The following is a 20338-nucleotide window of genomic DNA, read 5'->3' on the forward strand; positions in this document are numbered from 1 at the left end:
TGCAGCTGCAAGGCCATTGGCTACCCTCCTTCCCCCCACTCCGTCCTTCCAGGGGTCATGGGGATTGGGTCCTCAGCCAGCAAGGGATCCATGTTGACCAGGTGGGGAGCATCTGGGCCCCCAGGACATCCTCAGCGAGACATCATCCTCACAAACTCTGCAAAGAAAAGCCCCGGTGAGGTGCCTCGTTGGAAAAAACCACGGTAGTGTTTTGAGTCCTTCCTACGTTGACCTTAGAGAAATGACCTAACCCTCTACCCTCCGTGTTTTCATCTGTCAGACGGGAGTCATAGGCTCACTCTTTCCTCTGTGCTTTTAAGAAGGTTAAATGCCACAGGGCTGGTGGGACACAGTGTTCCATGAATGGCCATTGTTAGGGTCTGATGTCACCCTCTCCACCGTCTCAGGGGGATTCCTCTTCACAGGTCAGGAGGCTGGGTTGTGAAGGTAGCCCCTGAGCCTGAGTCAGCTGGACAGTGACTGGTGAACCCTGGACAGGACACCCTTGGCACGTGACCTTGCTGTGACTCTACACCAGAACTTGCTGGCCCCGCCCTGCTTTGAGGTCCCCCTGTCCTCTGGCCTGGGGTTGGCCTGTAGATCTGCTTCCCACCCTCACCCTCCACCTGTCCCGGAAGGCCACACAGGGAGTTGGAAACGGATCCCTGCCGAGCCCACCCCTGTACGTCACCTTCAAAGTCAACGGTGCCATCTCCATTGACATCGGCCTCGTGGACAACCTCAGAGATCTCCCGGGGGGTGAGCCTCTCTCCCAGAAGCCTCTGCATGGCCTGCTGCAGCTCTGCCAGTGTGATCTCCCCGTCTCCATTGGTGTCGAACTGATGAACAGAAGCAGGGGGGGCTGGATGAGCAGCACCGACCTTGAGAGCAACGGTGACAGGGTGACAGTGTCCATGGATCACTAGAGCCAGGCCAAGGGCTTCAGGCACATCTTACTGGAGAATATCAGCACCCCTCAAGGTCAAGGGTTCCTCCCAGGTTTGCACACACCTCTCCCTCTGTTTAGACAGCATTATTGGGATATGATGGATGTGCAGATAGCTAAGCAGGCTTAACCCGTGCCCTCTGATGACTTGCACAGAGGCGTGCCCTCATGAAGCCACACCAATCAGCACAGTATGTGTCACCTTGCCTCCAAGGCATTCCCTGTCCCCTGAGGTTTCAGTTTGTTGGATGTGGAACATGAGATCTGCTCTTTTAAGTTTTTGATGCCCAATACAGATCGTTAGTCTGTAGGTGAGTGGAACTCAGTCATCTCCATAACTGAAACTTTGAGACCCATGAAAGGACAGCCCGCCTGCCCCTCTGCCCAGGTCCTGGCAGCCAGCTTGCTACAGTCTGTGCCTATGAGTTTTTTTTGGAGGCCTTCTGTTCATGGACTCCTGTGCACCTCTCCTGTGTGCTGCAGACTACGGTGGAATGTGGTTCTGCCTTAAGAAGGAAATCTTGAAATGCCGTATCGTGGATGAACCCAGAGGACGTCACGCTGGTGAAATCGTACAGGCACACAAGGACAAGCATTCTCACAGGCCAGGCCCTTGACACCTGTTTCCCAATGAATCAGTGACCTCCAGAACTTCTCCCTGCTCCTTAACCACCTCCCAGAAAGCCCACTATGCCCTCTCCTCAGCGCACACAGAGGGGCCAGGATGGTCCTGAGCTCTGCTGACCTGGCTCCAGCCACGGCCCCTCTGGCCTGCACTCCCCAGGCAGCCTGCAGGGGTCCCTGGCTGCCCTCCTGCTTCTGCCAGGGTCTCCCCTCTGCAGGTCAGGCTCCGTGTTCACAGTCACATAGGGGACAAGTCAGGTCCTGTCACTCCCCTGGTGGCTTCCTGTCCAGTCCACGACAGGTGACGGGCCCTGCCCTCCACAACTCTGAGTCTCCACCACACCCATCTATGCTCTTTCCAGCTCTCGCTGTCACCCTTTGTCACCCTTCCTCAGACACAGCGTCCTGCCTCCTGGTGTGTGCAGTGTCCTCTCCTGGGATGGGACTTTCCTGGAGCAGTTCTGTCCAGGGGGAAGTGCATCGGGAGCCTCTCAGGGATTCTAAGTTTCCTAGTAGCTACATTAAAGAAAAAGTGAGGGGCTGGGGGGCAGCTCATGGTGGAGGCCTAGCAAGCGGGAGTCCCTGGCCCTATCCATTCCCACTAGGGCTGGGCCAAAACAAGGAGGGCAGGGGGTGGCCCTCTGGTGGGCTCTGTCCATGGTGCTGATGTGAACAGTCCCTAGACCACCCCCGGCACCATGGACCCCTTCACTGACCTCCTTGAAGGCGTCTCGCATCTCCTGGACACCAATCATCCCAGCCGTTTCTGCAATCAACTTGGGGGTCATCAGCTCCACGAAGTCGTCAAAGTCCACACGGCCCCCCACTGAGGCAGAAAGGGAGGGGTTAGTGGGGCTCCATGCCCTGACCTTCCAATCCCTCGCTTCTCCCTTCCAGTCAGTTCCAGAAAGAGAGCGGCTCCCAGGTCCCCGCTGTCCACGGGTTTCTGTTCTGCACTTTTATTAGTGCATGGCAGCCACACACACTAGTGGGTTAGGTTCAACATGCTCATGCCTGGACTGTAGTTTGCTCCTTTTCGGTCCCCAGTGCTTCCTCTCTACCTGCCCTCCTCCCTCCTCCGGGTCCCTTCCTCTCCTGGATCCTTCTGCTTATTGACTTTTAGGTGGGTGCTCTATGGGTGCACATAAAGGTGGAGTTCCGAGTGGGATGTGCACACACGCATCATCTGGTCATTTCATTCCTGGGTTCTTCCCTGTTCCTGTTCCTCTTCCCTCCCTCAACCCCCTACCCCACTGATGTCCCCTCTGTTTCATGGGATCCCCTCCCCACACATTCCCCTGTGAGAGAACACGTTCTCCCCTGGCCTTCTGGGTCTGGCTTATGTCACTGAGCGCGGTGTTCCCCAGTTCATCCATTTACCAGCAGATACACGAGTCTCATTCTTCTTTGTGGCTGGGTGAACCCCCCTTATCTTTCACTCACTCAGCTCAAGCCCTGTGTCCCTCTAACCTGAACCTGGTGGACAAGGCACGTATGGGGACGTGACTGACTGACTGCACAACCTTGAGCATGGTCAGGACCCCTGTTCCCTCCTCTGTGGATCTGTAAAGAGGGAGTGTGAGTGACATGCGCACCTGAGGCTCTTCCAGGTACGAATACAGTCCTGCCTTGGCATCCACTGGGGGGTGGGTCCAGGACCCCCATGGATACCAAAATCTGCAGACGGTCAAGTCCCATCTCCAAAATGTCATGGGATTTGCATGTAACCTACGCAAACCTCTCATATGCTGTACCTCATCTCTAAGCTCCGAGCTGCTCACTGAGAGCCCCCAATCCTCAGGGTTGGTGGAGAGTCCTCAGAACCCCAGGAGAAGGACCAACAGCTTTGGCTCCTGTCTCACTCCCAGGTTTCTGAGACGTGGGCGGGGCATGTCTCAGAGGCCCAGACACAGTGGAAATGCTCTCTGAGTGTTATACTGTGTTGTTCAGGGCACAATGACAAGAAAAAATAGCCTGAACATGTTTAGTACATACACAATTATTTCCCAAATGTTTTCCATCTGCACTTGCTTGAATCTGCAGGTACACAGAGGGCTGAGCGCAACATTATCACCTTGAATTCCACCTTAACTCAGTTACATGCCCAGAAGCAAACCAGTAGCAATTTTACTTCAGTTTCAGTCTCAAAGTCACCTCTGGTCTCCATTTAAAAATCGATCCTTTTCAACTCGGGAAGCTGAGGCAGGAGGATGGGTGAGCTCAAAGCCAGCCTCAGCAAAAGCAAGGCACTAAACAACTCAGTGAGACCCTGTCTCTCCATAAAATACAAAATAGGGCTGGGGATGTGCTCAGTGGTTGAAGGCCCCCGAGTTCACCACCATTAGGTCCAAATCCAAGCTCACTGCTGACATCCAGCACGGCTCCAACCTCACACTCCCCGGATAGACCTTTAGTGGTGACAGTGATAAACCACACTTAATCAGAAGTGGTGGGGACTGCAACTTGGCCTGCCTGAGTACCCTCCTCCCCTCCTTCCCATGGCACCATGAGGTAAGGAGTGTCTGCCTTCACTCAGAGACCAGGGACCTGAGACCCAAGATAACTTCACTTTTCAGAGTGACTTTCATTGACAAATAATAGAACTGGGACTTGCACCCAGACCTGTCTCTCCAAGGCCCCTCCAACTACTTCAAAAGCCACCTCCCTGGAGCGGTCTGGACTGCTCTTTTCTACACCCCAATCCTCGTAGCCCCCTGTATCCCCACAGACTCCCCCTCCCCCTGCTCCCCAGTCTCTCCCTCAGCAGAGCCCAGCCCAGCCCTGCCTTCCTCCCCCAGGTCTCACAGTTCATGCGGACTTGCTGGCCCAGTTCGGTCAATTCCATCTCCGTGGGCATGTAACCCATTGTCCTCATGAGATTCCCCAAATCCTTATGGGAGATAAACCCATCTCTGTCCTTGTCAAACTCAAGGAATGCTTCCCGGAGCTCTGAAAGTGAAGAGAGAAGAACTTTGGAGGAACTTGAAACAGCCCGGGGGAGGGGGAAGAGTGGCATTCCTTGAAACTGTTGCTGAGGCCCTGACAGAGACTCCAAGGGGAATACCCCATAAAACCCAGCACTGCGGAACAGCAGTGAGTGGGAACGGCTGCGAGCTGCTCACTGAGCCCCCAATCCTCAGGGTGGGTGGAGAGCCCTCAGAACCCCAGGAGAAGGACCCCCAGCTTTGGCCTCATTTTAAGGCTCCCGTCTCCTCTCATCCCGGGTTTCTGAGACGTGGGCCGGGCACGTCGCTAAGGACTCCCCGGCACTTAGCTGCCCTGAGGAGGTCTCAGTGTGCAGTGGAGGGGACAGGAAGGGGTGTGAGGTTCGCATGGGAGGAGGTGACACAGACACAGCTGAGAGCAGGTCCCTGGGGGTGTGGAGGGCATTTGGGGGCAGATGTTACCTTGGATCTCGTCCTGCCCCAGGGGTCTCTCCTGAGGGAATGCAGGGAGGGAAGGTGGAGAGAGTCAGGGTCCTGGCTCCTCAAGCAGGCCCGGCCTCCACGCCCCTGTTCCCCTCACCTCTCCTCCTCCCTCGGCTGCTCCTCCCTCCGCAACTCCCATTCCTCAGCTTCTGCTCTGCTTCCTTCCCATCCCCTCTCACTCCTCTTTCCTGGACTTGAACCTGGATCTGCTCTTTCCCAGACACACATTCCATGGCACGTGGAGCCCGAGCCTCCCCAGATGGACAGGGTGTGATTTGCTGTCCCAGCCCAGGTGTCAGGGGCTGGCTCTGGGGCGGCTCCTTGCACTTAAACCTCAGGACTCTGGGAGGCAGACCAGGTACCACTCCCATCTTACCCATGAAGACGCTCAAGAACAGGGAGGTCGAGGAAGCTGTTGAAGGTCACACAGCTCTGAAGCAGCAGGTCCCCGACCAGGGGAGGGGAAGTGACCCTTGAGGTCGTGTGGCACTAGACTCCAGCACCAGGGCTCGAGTCCAGGGCTCCCGACTCCAGGTCAGAAGTCTTTCCAGGGCACCCCACTACTGTCCCCACCTGCCTCCCCTTCCTCCCAAGAGGGAGAGTCCCTTGGGGTGGGACCAGACCTCAGTGGCCTTCAGGAGGGCCACTGAGTGCCCGCAGGACCCGTGCCTGCACCTCTGCAAGCGTCTGCCCTTCACTGCCCGACCCGCTGCTGGACGTGGCCTGGACACCTGCAGAGAGCCTAGAGGCTCCACCAGCCTGGCCTCCACCCTCTAGCTCCCTGGCCGTCTCCCAGTGTCTCTCTTGCTGTCCTCTGTGCAGTCTCATCTCTGTCCGCCCTGTCCTCCCTTCCCTTCCTGACAGTCACAAGCACAGGAATGGACCCGCCTGCCCTGCCACTTCCTCCCTGGGAGCTTATGGCGAAGGACTCGTGTCTCAGCGCCTCGGTTTCTTCACCTGTAACACGGGAGTGAGAGTCTCGGGGACCTCGGAGTTGTTCTGGGAGTTAAATGACATCAGGAATGTGCAGACCTTTGCACAGAGCTGGGCACACAGCAGGGACTTGGTAAGTGTCCAGAATTGCCATTGTCACCATCACCGGCCTCTTGTATCCAGAGCAGAGAAAGGGACACCATCCCAGCCCCGTTTATTCTCCTCACAAGGCCCCCCTCCCGAGTTTACTGTCCCCCTTCATCCCGTGGCCCCCGGGAACCCAGAGCCCCCTCCTGTGTTCTGAGCTTCCTGGTTCCTGCCCCTCACCTGCCCCTTCTCCCCCTGGCCCACACCTCCCTGCCCGCCCTGCCAGTCGCCCTGCCTCACCCGCTGCTTCTCAGCGATGCCCTTCCTCAGGAAGATGCAGGCGGGGCCCGCGGGGAACTGCATGGGGCAGGCGTGCTCTCAGGTTTGTCCCTCTGGGTGGCCCTGCTGCCTGTCTCTGGCAGCCCAGCCTCCTGCTCAGTCCTGTGCCAGCTGTGCTGCCTCTCTGGGCCTCTCCTGCGAGCCTGAGTCTCAGAGCTGTGAAGGCTGGGGACCTCGCTCAGGCTGGGAGGGATCAGGGCTGAGCCTGCCTCCCCATCTGGCTGCAGGGAGTCAGGGGCAGGGCCACCTCAGGCTGTGACACAGCCCAGGATGGCACTGGAGAGCATTTGAAAGTAGGGATTAGGGCAGGCGCCTGTCCATTCACTGTATCCACCTGCATCGCCTGTGCCCACTCTCTATGCCTGGCCTTTGGGCCGTGGCACATGCAGAGGACAGGGTCTGGCCCCAGAGCTCTCCTGACCACGTCAGACCCATGTGCAGGGACGGCCTGGTGACAGGGGGAGCAGTGGTGGAGAGGGCAGTCTGGGCTCTGCCCTGTCCCTCTGGTCCCTCCTGCTCTTCCTGAGTAATTCAGTGGCAGCAGGGAGGGGGCCAGGATGTGAGAAGTCATGGTGGGCTCAGGGCCAGGGGTGGTGAGGGGTCCACACAGGGAGGGTAGGGGACATCTGCTGTGGGGGCAGAGTCCCCTGGGAAGTGGGGCACGGAGGCAAGTGTCCATTTAAGGTGGGCAGGGACAGAGCCTGTGAGGGTTCCGATGTGACCATGATGCCATCCCCTAGGAGATGCAGTCATGGTGCCAAAAGAGCTACCCCAGTGCCAAACCCATGAGAATGGCCAAAAGCAGAGAGACCAGTTGTGACTTACTTTCATCACCCAGGTCAGAAATTCTGTTAGCTTAAACCAAAGTGCTCCAAAAACAAGTGGTCAGACTTAGTTACAGTCCAGATGGTCTCCTTTAGAGCCAGCATTGCCACTTATGGATTCTGTCCAGGATGGTTTGGGAGAGAAGGGCAGTCAGGACACACCTTCCAGATAGGTGGAGTGTACTAGAGGTGGATCTGGAAAATGTCTAGTAAGTTCTCCCTGATTCCCCTGTACCTGGCAGCTCAATAGGGCTCTTGCTGCAGTGAGTGTCCCAGTCCCCTTTGGGGATTTAGCCCTCCCCTGCTGTGGAATCATTCATGTCAGTCTTCAGGTCCTTCCAAGAAATTAGCTATCTCCTTCATTCGGTTTCTCTGGTTGACTTTTCTTTTCTTCTTTTTTTTTTTTTTTTGAAATTTCTTTTTTTTATTGATTGTTCGAAACATTACAGAGCTCATGATATATCATCTTTCATACATTTGACTCAATTGGGTTTTGAACTCTGGGTCGATCTTCAGTCGTTTGAATCTTAGTTCTGTGTCCTCCATGCCTGAGGGCACGTTCAGGTACCCAAATAGGACAAAAAGCACCTTTTGGAAAAATCCAAGCATGACCTCTGCCCCACATAATCACTGGATCTGGTCCTCTCCATGGACCAGTCTGTAAGTCCTTCCACCAAACTCGGCCTAAAGGGCCTGTTGCTGTGGAAGACATGTGTCGCTCGGCTGCAGTGTGACCTTCCGAGTCACAATTTAAAAAATTTAAAATAAACAGAGCATGATTGAGGTTATTTGGGGGAATCCTAGTTCTATCTCCCCCTTTTAATTTTTGTAATTATAGCTTAATAGATAAATAAGCTCGTTCCACAATGGCTTGACCTTGGGGGTTATAAGGAATTCCTGTTTTATGGTCAATACGAAACTCTTGGCAAAAATTGGTGAAAAGAAGAACTAACATAAGCCAGTGCATTATCAGTATTAATCTGTAAAGGACATCCTAATGCTGCAAAGGCAGCTAGACAATGAGAAATAACATGCTGAGCATCTTCTTTTGAGCAAAGATAAACCTAGAATAAGTATCTACAATTACATGTACATAACATTGCTTACCGAATTGAGGAATGTGAGTTACATCCATTTGCCATAATTGGTTTGGTTTTAATCCATAGGGATTTACCCCAGATGGTAAAGATGGAGTGTGTCTAACACACGGGGGGCAGTGACAATTTGATGAGCTTGCTCTCTAGTAACATTAAATTTTTTATGTAAGCTAGAAGCATTTTGATGATGTAAAGAATGCAAAGCTTGTGCACAGTCATACAAAGACATTTGTTGAAAAGCAGCATCTGTTACCATGATGCCATCCACTCTGATATGCAGTCAAGGTGCCAAATGAACCGCCCCAGTGCCAATCCCATGAGAAAGGCCAAAAGCAGAGAGACCAGTTGTGACCTGCTCTCATCATTTATCAATCTTATCATTACCTGATGTCAGGGGCCCTGGAAGATGAGTGTGGGCCCGTATGTGGCCTATAAAACATGGGTGCTTTCTCATTTGCACCGTCCTTTATAGGGTATGAAGCAAAGTGAATAACTCTTGTGATGATGTATATCCAATAACTGAAGTTTCAATATTTTTTTGTAACTCCAACTGCATATAAGCTGTCAGAATAAATATCAATAGGCTCATTTGTAAAATAGCATAAAGCACAAATGAGAACTTGAAGTTCTGCATTGGGCAGAAGCATATGAGGTTTGTATTACCCCTGTATGAGCATTAACTATAAAAACCTGCTTTACCTGAGCTTGAGTCATCAGTGAATACCGTTAGTGCGCCATCTATTGGTTGTGCACGTACAATCCTTGGGAGAATATGAATGGTGTTATTAATGCAAATTAAATAATTTTATCAAGAGGATAATGACTTTCTATCTGATCAGGAAAATCAGCAAAAGCTGCTTGTCATAAATTAGAAGTTTGAAAGAGCCAATAATTCTGTTGAGCAGAAAATGGAATGATTATAATATTAGGTTCTGTCACAACTAGTTGTAAAACTCTTGTTCTGCCCTTTATCACTAATTGAGCAACAAAATCATGAAAAGGAGTTAATGACTTTTGAGCAGAGTGGGCTAAATGAATTCACTCAATAACTCCCAATGTTTGCCATATCACCCTTGTAGGAGCGTGAGCAGTTGGAAATATCAATAAATATATAGGCTCTTGTGGGTTAATTGTAGTAAGTTGAGCATTTTTAATAGCAATTTCAACTTTCCTCAAAGCTGTTCTTGCTTCTGTTGTGAGCTGACGAGAAGTTGGAGTAGGGTCTCCCTGTAATATCTGGAACAAAGGACTCAAAACTGAAGTAGTTAGCTTTAAAGATGGCCTCAGCCAATTGATGTCTCCTAATAACTTTTTGAAAGTCACTAAAGGTGTGCAGCTCCTTGACTCTTATTTGTAAGCTTTGAAGATGGATTGTGTGTTCTTCAATCACATGACCTAGATATTGAAAAGGAGATGTCTTTTGCACCTTGTGAGGTGCAATGCACAAACCAATGCACTTATTGCTGTAAGCGAAGTTTCTAATTGAGCAAAAAAATTTAAGAGTACATCAGAATTAGCATGAGCTAAAAGTATGTCATCCATAAAATGAATAATATATGCATCAGGGAATTTTTCCCTCACAGGCATCATAGCCTGTGCCACAAATTCTGACACAGAGTAGGACTGTTACGCATTCCCTGTGGCAGCACTTGCCAGCAATATCTTTTAACTGGTTCTTTAAAATTAATTGTTGGGACACTAGAGGCAAACCTTTTCCAGTCATCTGGGTGCAAAGGTGTAGAGAAAAAACAATCTTTTAGATCTACTACTATCAAATTATAATTTAAAGGGATAGCTGTGGGAGAAGGAAGCCCAGATTGTAATGCTCCCACAGGTTCTATAACACGGTTAACAGCTCTAAGGTCTTGTGATAATCTCTAATTACCAGATTTTTTCTTAATTATAAAGATGGGTGTGTTCCAAGGGCTGAGCATAGTCTCTAAATGACCAGCTTGAAGCTGGTCAACTAACATGTGGGTTATTTTAAGTTTTTCCCCTGTTAGGGGCCACTGACTAACCCAGATTGGCTCTTCTGTGAGCCAAGTGATCTTTTCTGCTGTCTTTTGGGTTGGGGAAAAGGTCAGTGCCCCTACCAAAAATTTTGGCTGAGTGCATTAATTAATCTCTGTTGAGGAGCCTGGGTCATAAGTAGGTACTCATCCTGTAAATTTTTCTCAATTTCCCTAGGAGTAGATCCTTGATTTAAGTTCCTCAAATGACCTGATAGAATTTGGAGTTACTAATAATAATCCTAAGCTGTTTAGGACATCTCGTCCCCATAGGCTTACCAGTATCGTGTCTAAAACATAAGGCCATTTGTCTGGTCCTTCCACAATTAAAACACCACTCGAGAATGGCGTCTCTGGGACTGGGGCTGAAGAACATGCTTTAAAGCCATGGCAATCATAAAACCTTGTAATTGTGGGGCCAACGTCTGCCTGAAGGTGAATCAATTCTGAGATGCTCCTTTTTTTCCGATGAGATCGGAGGGTGTCCTGGCAAACTTCACTGGTGTTCTCAAATGCTAGCTGTTTAACTAGGAGTTCGGAAGCGTTTGAATCCCAGTTGATCTGTTAGCTGCCTGGGAGAGGCACACTTTGAAATTGGAGAATAGTTCTTCTGGGCCCTGCTTATCTTATTGAAAGCTAGACTAGTTGGATCTTGGGAAGAAATTTGCAGCCGAGCTTTTTTGGCCCATGCAGTAATCTAATCTTAAACTGCTAAATCATAGTCTGATTGTCTCTCTAAGTCTGCAAATTCTCCAGTTCCCTTTAATATTTCTAAGGGAGCTTCAAGATTTTGTCTTCTGTTTCTCTCAGCCTGTTAGTACAGAAATCGGTCCAGTGGGACCACCAGAGGAGACAGTGACCCCCAGAGACAAACCTTCACCAAGGAGACCCGGTCGTTTGGGGGGAGAGGCTCCTGAAAGCGAATCGAGCAAGCTTTGAACAAATGGCGGGGTAGGCTCCAGGTACCGAAAGCAGTTTTTAGCTCTTTCAGAGTCTTAAAAGGAACTGCCGCATGCATGAGGACATGTTGGTTCTGCAGCCCCCTGGGGCTGCAGGGGTTGAATTACTCTCACCTGTCCTAGTAACAAAAACTGGAAGAAGCTGAAAACCTGTAATGTCTTCCCCCACTTCCTGAGCTCTTCTAAGGCCACTTTGTAATGGCGACCGCCAGTTCAGAGTAATGACTGAACCGTTCTCCTGGAGGAGAGCAGTGGAATTCAGATGGTGGGTGCCAGCCCAGCTAAATGTAATCTAGCAAAACCCTCCTCTATTTCTTCCTCACCTTCGGACTGAGTCCCCTCAGATTGTGACTCTCTTTTTGTCTGTTTCTTGTCCATTTTGTTCCTCTCCATTTTGAATTTGCCTCACAGAAATCCAGTTGGGACTCGTCTCCTCTCTGGAACATGCTCCTCGTTGCTCCTCTGAGCTACTGAGTGGGTCTGGCAAAGCAGAGACTGAGCTTTTGATTTTAGGTCTTGCCCCAGGAAGCTTGTCTGGGACTCTGGGGCTGCAGAAACTGAGTGAAATTTGATTCCACCCTCAATTCCGGTAGGGAAAGAAAACCATTTTGAAGAAGTAGCCTTGGGCCGTTTCTCTTGCTCCCTGCTCCTAATTGTCCTCTGAAGTCCTTTTAATAGGTCCTGGGGACCATTGGTCCTGATCTAGGTCATCAAAAAGACACATTGCCATCGCAGTCCAGAACTTCTGAACACTCTCTATTGTACTTCTAGACAGCTTGGCAGAAAGGCAGCCTTTATGTAGTTTCCTACCTCGTCTCTCCCAAGGATGTAAATCCAGTAAATCTTACAGACAAAACCATGGGCACACCTCGCTAACCTTTTCAGGAACTGGGCTAGCTGGCTCCTTTTCACTTGCTTTCCTATCAGGTTGATAGTGGTTTCCAAAATTGTTATATACATCTCTTTATCTGAAGACATGGAACTGCCCATGATAATTCTTTAACGTCTTTGGCTCTAAAACTGTCTGCTTCCTCTGTGACCCTTCAAAAAATTCATGGTCCAATAAATTTCCATAGCACACTCTCTCAATCAACCTGGAAATTCACTTCTGAGTGGTCCCTCGTTCTGGGCGCCACCTGCTGCCCCCTGATCAGCACAGACAGCTGAACTTCAGGTCGCTCGTGTGAATTTCCAGGGACACCAAATAAAACACAGGCACACACTTTACCTTTAAATCAAGCTTCAGGATGGCTCTTCTACTCTTGCCCTCAAGCTCCCCAAATGGGAGAGCGAGGAAAGTCACGAGAGGCTGTCGAGAGAAAGCAGCACGTATGGAAGTGAGCTTTTATTGGGGAGACTCTCGTTCTTAGAAAGTTCCATCCAAAAAAGGTCAGGAGGGGCAGGGTTACTAGGACAGGTGAGAGTAATTCAACCCCTGGGGCTGCAGGAAGGTACGCCTATGCCTGAAGACACATTCTGCTACTTTGAGGTTCAGGGAAGTATCCAGGTCACTAGAAAGTGACCAATAGAGCCTCTTGTAATCACGGGAAGGAGAATGCCAGTCCTTCAGTGAGACCGCCCCCACCCCCACCCCCCCCAATCAAGATGCTTGCCATCTCAGCCTTTGTGCAGTATCTCTCTTCTTTGCTGCCCTAAAACTTTGGGTCAGGTTTCTGTGCAACTCTGCAGGAAAATAGAGTCATTGTTTCTCAAGTTGCTCATCTGGAACTAAAATGCAAGGTTGATTTGACCTAAATTTACCTACCTTATCTCCTCCCATGAAGGCTGAATACAGCAAAATAAAGTGAACCAACACAAGGTTCCCAACAGGCCTTGGGAGTGGCCCCAGAAGTCTCCAGTCATCAGTCCTTCCTGCCCACTCCCCGACCTGTTCCTGCCTCCCCACCTGTGTGGCCCTTTAGCACACTAGGCTCCCCGTCCTGGCTTTGCTGGTGAGTAGCTCCCATCTTCTCTGGCTTGCTAGATGTCCAAATAAATGTTTCTCACACCCAAAGAGCTTGGCCTCAAAATCTTGCCTTTTTTTTCAGTGCAAACTAAGTGAATTGGGTTCAGTGACAGTTCTGTTTTTCATTAGTGATGACATGACTCTCCTTCTTTAAGAACTTTGTAGCGTTCTTAATTATTATCTGGGCTTTGTGCGGGTTTTCTTTGTGCCTGTGTTGTCAAGGGTGTGAGCAGAGATTCTCATTACAGCATCACTGTTAACCCTGGCTCCACACACACCCATTTATTGTATCCAGGTCCCAGTATGGAGAACTAAGAGATGGCACCATGCAACTCTCTGTCTTTACTTATCCCCAACCTGAATTATTTGCACTTTAGTGTTGAGAAAAACAACAAACATTATCCCAATTACCCCAAACTCTGACTTTTTAAGAGAAGGATATTATTCAGAAACCTTAGAAGTAAAATTAGAAACAGGTGAAAACAATAAAAAAATCATCATAAATGAAGATGAAATTCAAATGAGTGACACCAAAATCACAATCATCAAATTCAAGAAGGAATATAAACATAATGGTGGAAGAAAAGAAAAACAAGATTGAAAAGATGAAGAACATTTCAGAAAATGGTTAGTTTCAGAAGACAGGCAAAGAAGATCAGACTTGGAAAAATTGCAGTTTCTAGGGAAGGATCAGATGTTTTTAATTAAGAGAACATTCATAAAATAGAAAAATCTTAAACTGACATATCTATAGGGGAAGCAACTAAGTGGATAGTCAATGCTACAAGGAAAACTATGTAGCTTAAAGCATCCTGACAACTTCAAGCGTTTACAAAGCACAAAGTTATTTAAAAGAACCTTACTTTGAACTTCTAATTTGAGATGTATGGTGCATTACTGTTAACCATAGGGATACAGGAGCCATGGAACAACAGCATACATTCCCCCAACTATTATGCCAGATTCGTGGGACCCCAATAGACCTCCAGGAGCCAAACCCAATGCAATCACACAAGAGTCTTTACTGCAAGCTCGAGTCTGGTCTCACAACCATTCCCGATGCAGCGGTCCCAGGGAGTGAGCCACCGTCCTTTGTTCAGTGAGATTTTATAGTTTTAGGGGGATACTCTATGTGTCACAACATCACACAGCAAATCATTCCATACCTCGGGAAAATCAAACAACAACTCTTAACATTGATTAGCACATTCACTACGGGAACAAGTTGGTAGGGGTGATTGGTTAGTACAAGAGGGGGATTCCTTTGAACTGATTGGTTTAAGCCATGAGGGGTGTACATGCTGAACTACATGGTTTCCCAACATGTTATCAACCACCATAAACTACTGGGGGGTCATCTGGCATCCCAGGTATTTTCCCTGCCTCATGCTGATTGGAAGTTGCTGGGGGGGTGCCATGGGTCCCCACCTAGCCTGACTGAGTCAGGGACACCTGGCGCCGCAGATCTCTCCTGTTATTTACAGACAAACAACTCAGCAGGGTGGGTATGTGCCTAGGAGTGCTCTGTGGGTCTTTCCAAGGACAAGAGTCACGCCCCCTTCCATGGACAGGCTTTGCTCTGGGGTAGAGGCTGGTTTCTCAAAAATGGAGTCACATTAATTTCTCACAACCTGCCTGTAAAACTGGACCCATTGACCCAATTCCCTCCTTCTGTCCTCCCGACCATCTCTGGTCTCTGGTCAGCACTATTCTGCTGTTGTGATGTCATCTTTTCTATATTCCATTATAAGTGTAGTATTGCTTTCCTGTGGCTAGCTTATTTTACTTATAATGTCCTGCAGGTCCATCATGTGGCCACAAATAATAGGACTGCATTTTTTTTTTGACTGAACAGATTCTGTTGCTTATATGTACCACACTGAATTTTTCCATTCAATCAGTTCACTGATATTTAGCTACCAGAGAATTTTATCAGGTGAGTGGAATATGTCACAACACCAACATTCAATGGCAGAAAGAGTGAGGGAAATGCTATAAAACTACTCATATAAGTATGTGCACCAACAATTTTATATGCAACCAAACTGTCCATTAAGTATAGTGTCCAGAAAAAATTATGCAAATGAAGAGCTCAGTGATTGTTCTCACCTGCTAATCTGGAGGAATCCAGTAGGCATCAGCACTCTTCACTCCACATATAAAATACAGTTCTACCTGGACGGACACCAAGGCCCATGAACTTGGAGGGTAGTAAGTTAATGAACTTAGTAAATTCTGTCCACAAAGGTAAAATGGCCTGGCGACTTAGCTCCTGCCACAATCAGATGACATGATATCTGGGTCCCCAGATAATATTTTACCAGTTGGGAGAACTTAGAAAGTTTGCTTAATTTTATAGGGCGTGGTTTCTCCATCAATAAATTATGTTCATACCTTTGCATGCCATATGGAGTTTGGGGGTTTTGTTTTATAGTAGAAAAATCATTTTAAAATGGTCGTTTTATTGTTATTAGTTGTAGTACTAGGAGCAAGTATAGCGAGAATGCTTAAATAAAACATTTCCTAACCACTTACCATGGGCTCAATTTAACTGGATTTATCCAATTATCCAATTATCTCAATTGAATTTACTAATTGGATTTATTAATGAATTTAAATGCTTGACACATTATATCATGTATAGTACAACAAACTTATGAGTAAGATGCTATCGGTACCTGCATTTACACAAAAGGAAAGTGGGACAGAAAGCAGTGTACACCACACAGTGAATGTAAAAGCCAGCAGTTGAATCCAGAAACATTAACAAAAGAGACAGCATTTGTAAAATTACTAATTACGTAAGATGATGATTTTACTCAGTGGCAAAAATGACAATCAAATTCTGTTTTATTGAAATAGAGACATAGAGTTCTCTATCAAACTAAACATCCTCTAAACATAACATGTGTATTTTACTTATGCTTTTCCATCAACAATTAGTAAATCTTCCCCCATCAGTGACTATAAAGGCATTGGGAACAGTTATCCAGGCAGCCCACACGCAAGGCTTTTCACCCTGTTCCAAGTACCAGAGATGGTTAACTGGACATCTCAGGCATCATTGCCAGCAAGACCTAAACTTAGCTCACAGGTTTTCAGAACCAGAGTACTAATTGGAAGGACTCACTGGTGAAAACACACAGTCAAGAAGGTCAGCAATAGATAAGAGTTGGAAATCATTTTCGCCTACTCTCTGGCAGACATGAGCATCAGACATTACTTATGAGGATCACAGAGCAGGTCACTAGGCTCAGGGGCAGCAACAGTCATTCTTCTTCACAGCTCCACAGCTGCCGTGTTTGGGCCTGAATGCTCTGTCCACATAGAGTCCCAAGTTCCTCACACCAAATCTCTGAGGAAGGCCTGGCCTGTGAATTCAGCCAATGGCGGTTGGTCATTGCCCATTTTCAGGCACTGTCTTATCTGGCTGGAGATAGAACATTAAAGCTGCACATCTATGAAACACAGAATTAAACAACCCTGTCACAGATACAGAGTGAGGCATTTAGCTAACGTGCCCACTAATATGGGGAACCCCAAGATTTGAGGTCAGACTACCTGATGATGATGCGCACATATTCTTCTCTAGATTGAGAGCTACATTGCAAGATGTTCTAAATGCAAACAGCAGAAATATCTTCACTTTTGTAGAAGTTAAAAACTGACCCACTGCACACTCCCATTTCTACCAGAATCAATGGCATTTTTCATTGAACTTGACCTGTGATTGGTGGTTCCAAGTGCAGTTCTGCCATTAGGTGGGGTGATGACCTTCAGTACGATTCTGCCTCCTTTTTACATTAACATGTTGTTGGTGCATGATGATAACACAGAAGAGCTGGGTTCATGGTGACATATTCACACATGCCCACAGCATAATTAGGTGTATTTTACTGCTGGACACCCCCCCTCACATTCCCCTTCCCTTCTTTCATCCTTTCCCTGAAAATGGGGTTTACGTCATTGATCAGCTGGTTTTCCTTGTAGCTGACAGAAGCCCGTGGGAACTGACAAAAATGTAGGTGCATCTTTCAGCATTCCTGGAATCAGTAGGTCACTATTAAGGGCCCCCTGGATGGGCGTGTTGCTTGACCATGTGGAACTCTTGCTCCCAAGTCCCCTGGGCACTGAGAGTGCTCGACCAAGGATGAGGCAGAGCTTCGATGGATCTTTGATGTGGTAGATATGAAGATTCTCTCATCTCAGTCCCTAAATCCTGACACCATGCAACCCACTCCCACATGTTAATCAGAGGAAAGGGAGGACTGGACCCTGGAGTCAGCGACAGTCCACCCCTCTGTCTGCTGACTCTGAAGCAGGTTCTTGTCCCTTAGAGTCAAAGAGCATTTAGTCCATGGTTTCTCAAAGTCCCTAACAGACTATTATTTTTACACTGTATCTATTGGTAACAATTTAAAAGTTCTATTTTGAAAATGGTTCAAACTGCAAATAGAGCTGGGGATATAGCGCAGTTGGTAAAGTGCTTGCCTTGAATGCACAAAACCCTGGGTTCAAACGCCAGCACCATAAAAAGAAAGAAAGATAGATAGATAGATAGATAGAGAAAGAAAGAATCTATTTTAAAATGCAAATAAACAAAAAATAATGGCTTTCTTCAGTCCCATGAATTGATCAGTGGCATTACTTTGCAGCACTTGCTATGGGGTCCTGCCCATGAACTCATGCTCAGATCCCGATCTTCTTGTTCTCTGAGTGATTCCAAAATTGCTGAATACAAAGAAACTTTGGGTCACCAGTCACAGTCTTCTTTTATAACCAGTTAATTTGTCAACAAAAAGAGTTAATGATTCTTTTGACTTCCTTTACAGTAAGTGTGTTCAGTAACCTACTGGGATAAATGAAGCAGGCAGCTTGGGCAAGAGGCCACTCTGCTCCCTGTCACTCTGCCTCTGCACCTGCTTCTGTCTCCTCTTTATTTTCTTACAGGTATAAACATGGCTGTGCATGTATTGCTATTTATTATGCTGATTTGAATTCTTTCGAATAAGTACCAAGGGGTGTAAGAGTTGGGTCACATGGTGGCTCTGCTCCTAGTCTTTGAAGAACTTTCATTTGACATTTATTAATTGGAGTATTTGGTTATTTGGAAATAAGATTTTTTTGGTTCTTTTTACATTCTGTCAGAAGAGTCGCTGGCAAAGTTTTCTTCCCATTCTTGCATCTTTCTTCACAGACTTGCTTCCATTGCTCTGCAGAACTGGTTTAATTTGGTGTCTTTCTATTTGTTGATTCATTATTTTATTTCCTAAATTTTAGGAGTCTTATTGAGGAAGTCAGTGCCGGGAACTATACGTCAGAGAATTGACCCTATGTCTTCTATAACAGTTATAACGTTTCTGGTCTGATTCAAGGTCTTTGACCCACTTTGTGTTGACTTTTATATTAAGGAGAAGTACAGGGATCTACTTCATCGATTTCTTGTAAAATCTCCCTGGGTGACATGTTTGGACCACCCTAGCAGAGGGACTAGTCAGGAAGGACAGATGGTAGCAGTACAGTCAGAGCCTCCTGTACCACCAGGGATAACTGCAGACCGTACACAGCAGGCACTCGAGGGCACTGGGGATAACAGTGACCAGTGCAGCACTGACTCAGGGGTCACCCAGCATTAACATATAGAGAACATGAACTTGGTTACCACTGGGAACAAGCATAGTGCAGCACAGAGCTGGACTTGGGGTCACCCAGGGATCACTTTAGTCCAGTGGATGCTGGACTCTGCTGTCCCTCAGACATAACACTGGTCCACGACAGGACATGGACAGAAGTTCTGTACTGAGCATGGACTCTGGTGACACTGTGGGATCCAGCAGAGAGCATGAACTTGGGTCACATCTGGTGACAAGTGTAGGCAGAGGGTGCTTCAGAGGAACTATATGTAAGTGTCATCACACTCTTGACACATGGACGCTTTCCAATAAAGTAACCATTTTACCAAACTGCTAAATGGACACTTCTCAGAAGAAGAAATACAAATGGCCAACAAATATATGAAAAAACTGTTCAACATCCCTAGCAATCAGGGAAATGCAAATCAAAACGACATTGAGATTTTATCTCACTCCATCAGAATTACAATCATTAAGAACACAAATAATGAATGCCGTGGAGGATGGGGGGAAAGGGTACACTCATGACAAAAAATGAAACTGTGGACTTTGCTGATAAATGGATGGAACAGGAGATTGTCCTGCTAAGTGAAATAAGCCAGACTCAGAAAGTGAAAGGTTAAATGTCTTTCCCATATGCAGAAGATAGAGCAAAGTAAGGGGGAACTCTGGGGTGGGGGCTTTGATATCATAAAGATAGAGGGAAGGTGAGTGGAGAAGAAGAAATAGACTGAGGGGGAAGGGAGGGGTGGAAGGGCAAGCAAGTGCAGAATGAAATGGATAAAATTATGCCATGAGCATATTGATAACGCATGAATACATAAATAAATACTAGTAGGTAGAGGAGGAAAAGTGGGGACGGAGGGCATAGTCACGGGCACAGAATGGGAGTGAGTTAAACTCCATGTCTGAATGGTTATGTTAGAATGAACCCCACTGCAATGTTGAACCCCCGTGCACTAATAAGAGCATAGGAAAGTTAAGCATTTGACACTGTCGGGTGGTGGGTTCAGGACGGCCTCATTCATTTCATAGGTTTGGTGGGATGCTGTAACGGGTCACAGGTATTAAGTGTTCAGAATGCTGCAGAGACGTGTCAGCCCTCCATTACTGTTGGACATTCACAGTGTCACAGGGTCACTGTGAACGTGACATATTTCTCTAAAATCATCTGACAATAGTAAGAATAAAACAAGATTCATGAAATGGTTTCCCCTTTTAAAAAAGGTCACTCTTGTGGCTGGGCTTGTGACGCCGTGGAGGAGCACTTGTCTAATATGTGTAAGGCTTGGGTTGAATCCTGAGCACCACACAAAATAAATACACAATTAAAAGAAAAGGTTTAAATATAAATCATTAAATTTAAAAAAGGTAGCTCCTTTTCTTCATGTGCATATTATTCTGTCAGAGAACAGGTCCCCCACTGCAATGTTGCCTAATTGGATCCACTTTTCCTTCAGCCAGAATACTATTCATGCCCAATTGTTGGTCAT

The 20338-nt window shown here is 47.6% G+C and overlaps 2 protein-coding genes across 2 annotated transcripts in view; one reads left to right on the forward strand and one right to left on the reverse strand.

Annotated features, from left to right (window-relative positions):
- LOC308638143 (sulfotransferase 2A1-like) overlaps window positions 1-20338 on the forward strand; it is a gene marked incomplete at both ends in the record, with an annotated part of 117422 nt that overhangs the window by 57963 nt on the left and 39121 nt on the right. The window lies entirely within an intron of this gene.
- Window positions 54-6381, reverse strand: LOC308638146 (calcium-binding protein 5; the record flags this gene model as incomplete). The annotated part of the gene is made up of 6 exons (XM_081275256.1): window positions 54-157; window positions 692-839; window positions 2287-2396; window positions 4376-4519; window positions 4978-5008; window positions 6319-6381. The coding sequence occupies 6 exons, from the start codon at window positions 6379-6381 to the stop codon at window positions 132-134; spliced, it is 522 nt and encodes a 173-aa protein (XP_081131382.1). The 3' UTR covers window positions 54-131.

This window comes from Spermophilus citellus (genome assembly GCF_964194105.1).
Source record: "Spermophilus citellus genome assembly, chromosome: 18".
In the NCBI taxonomy this organism is placed as follows: domain Eukaryota; kingdom Metazoa; phylum Chordata; class Mammalia; order Rodentia; family Sciuridae; genus Spermophilus; species Spermophilus citellus.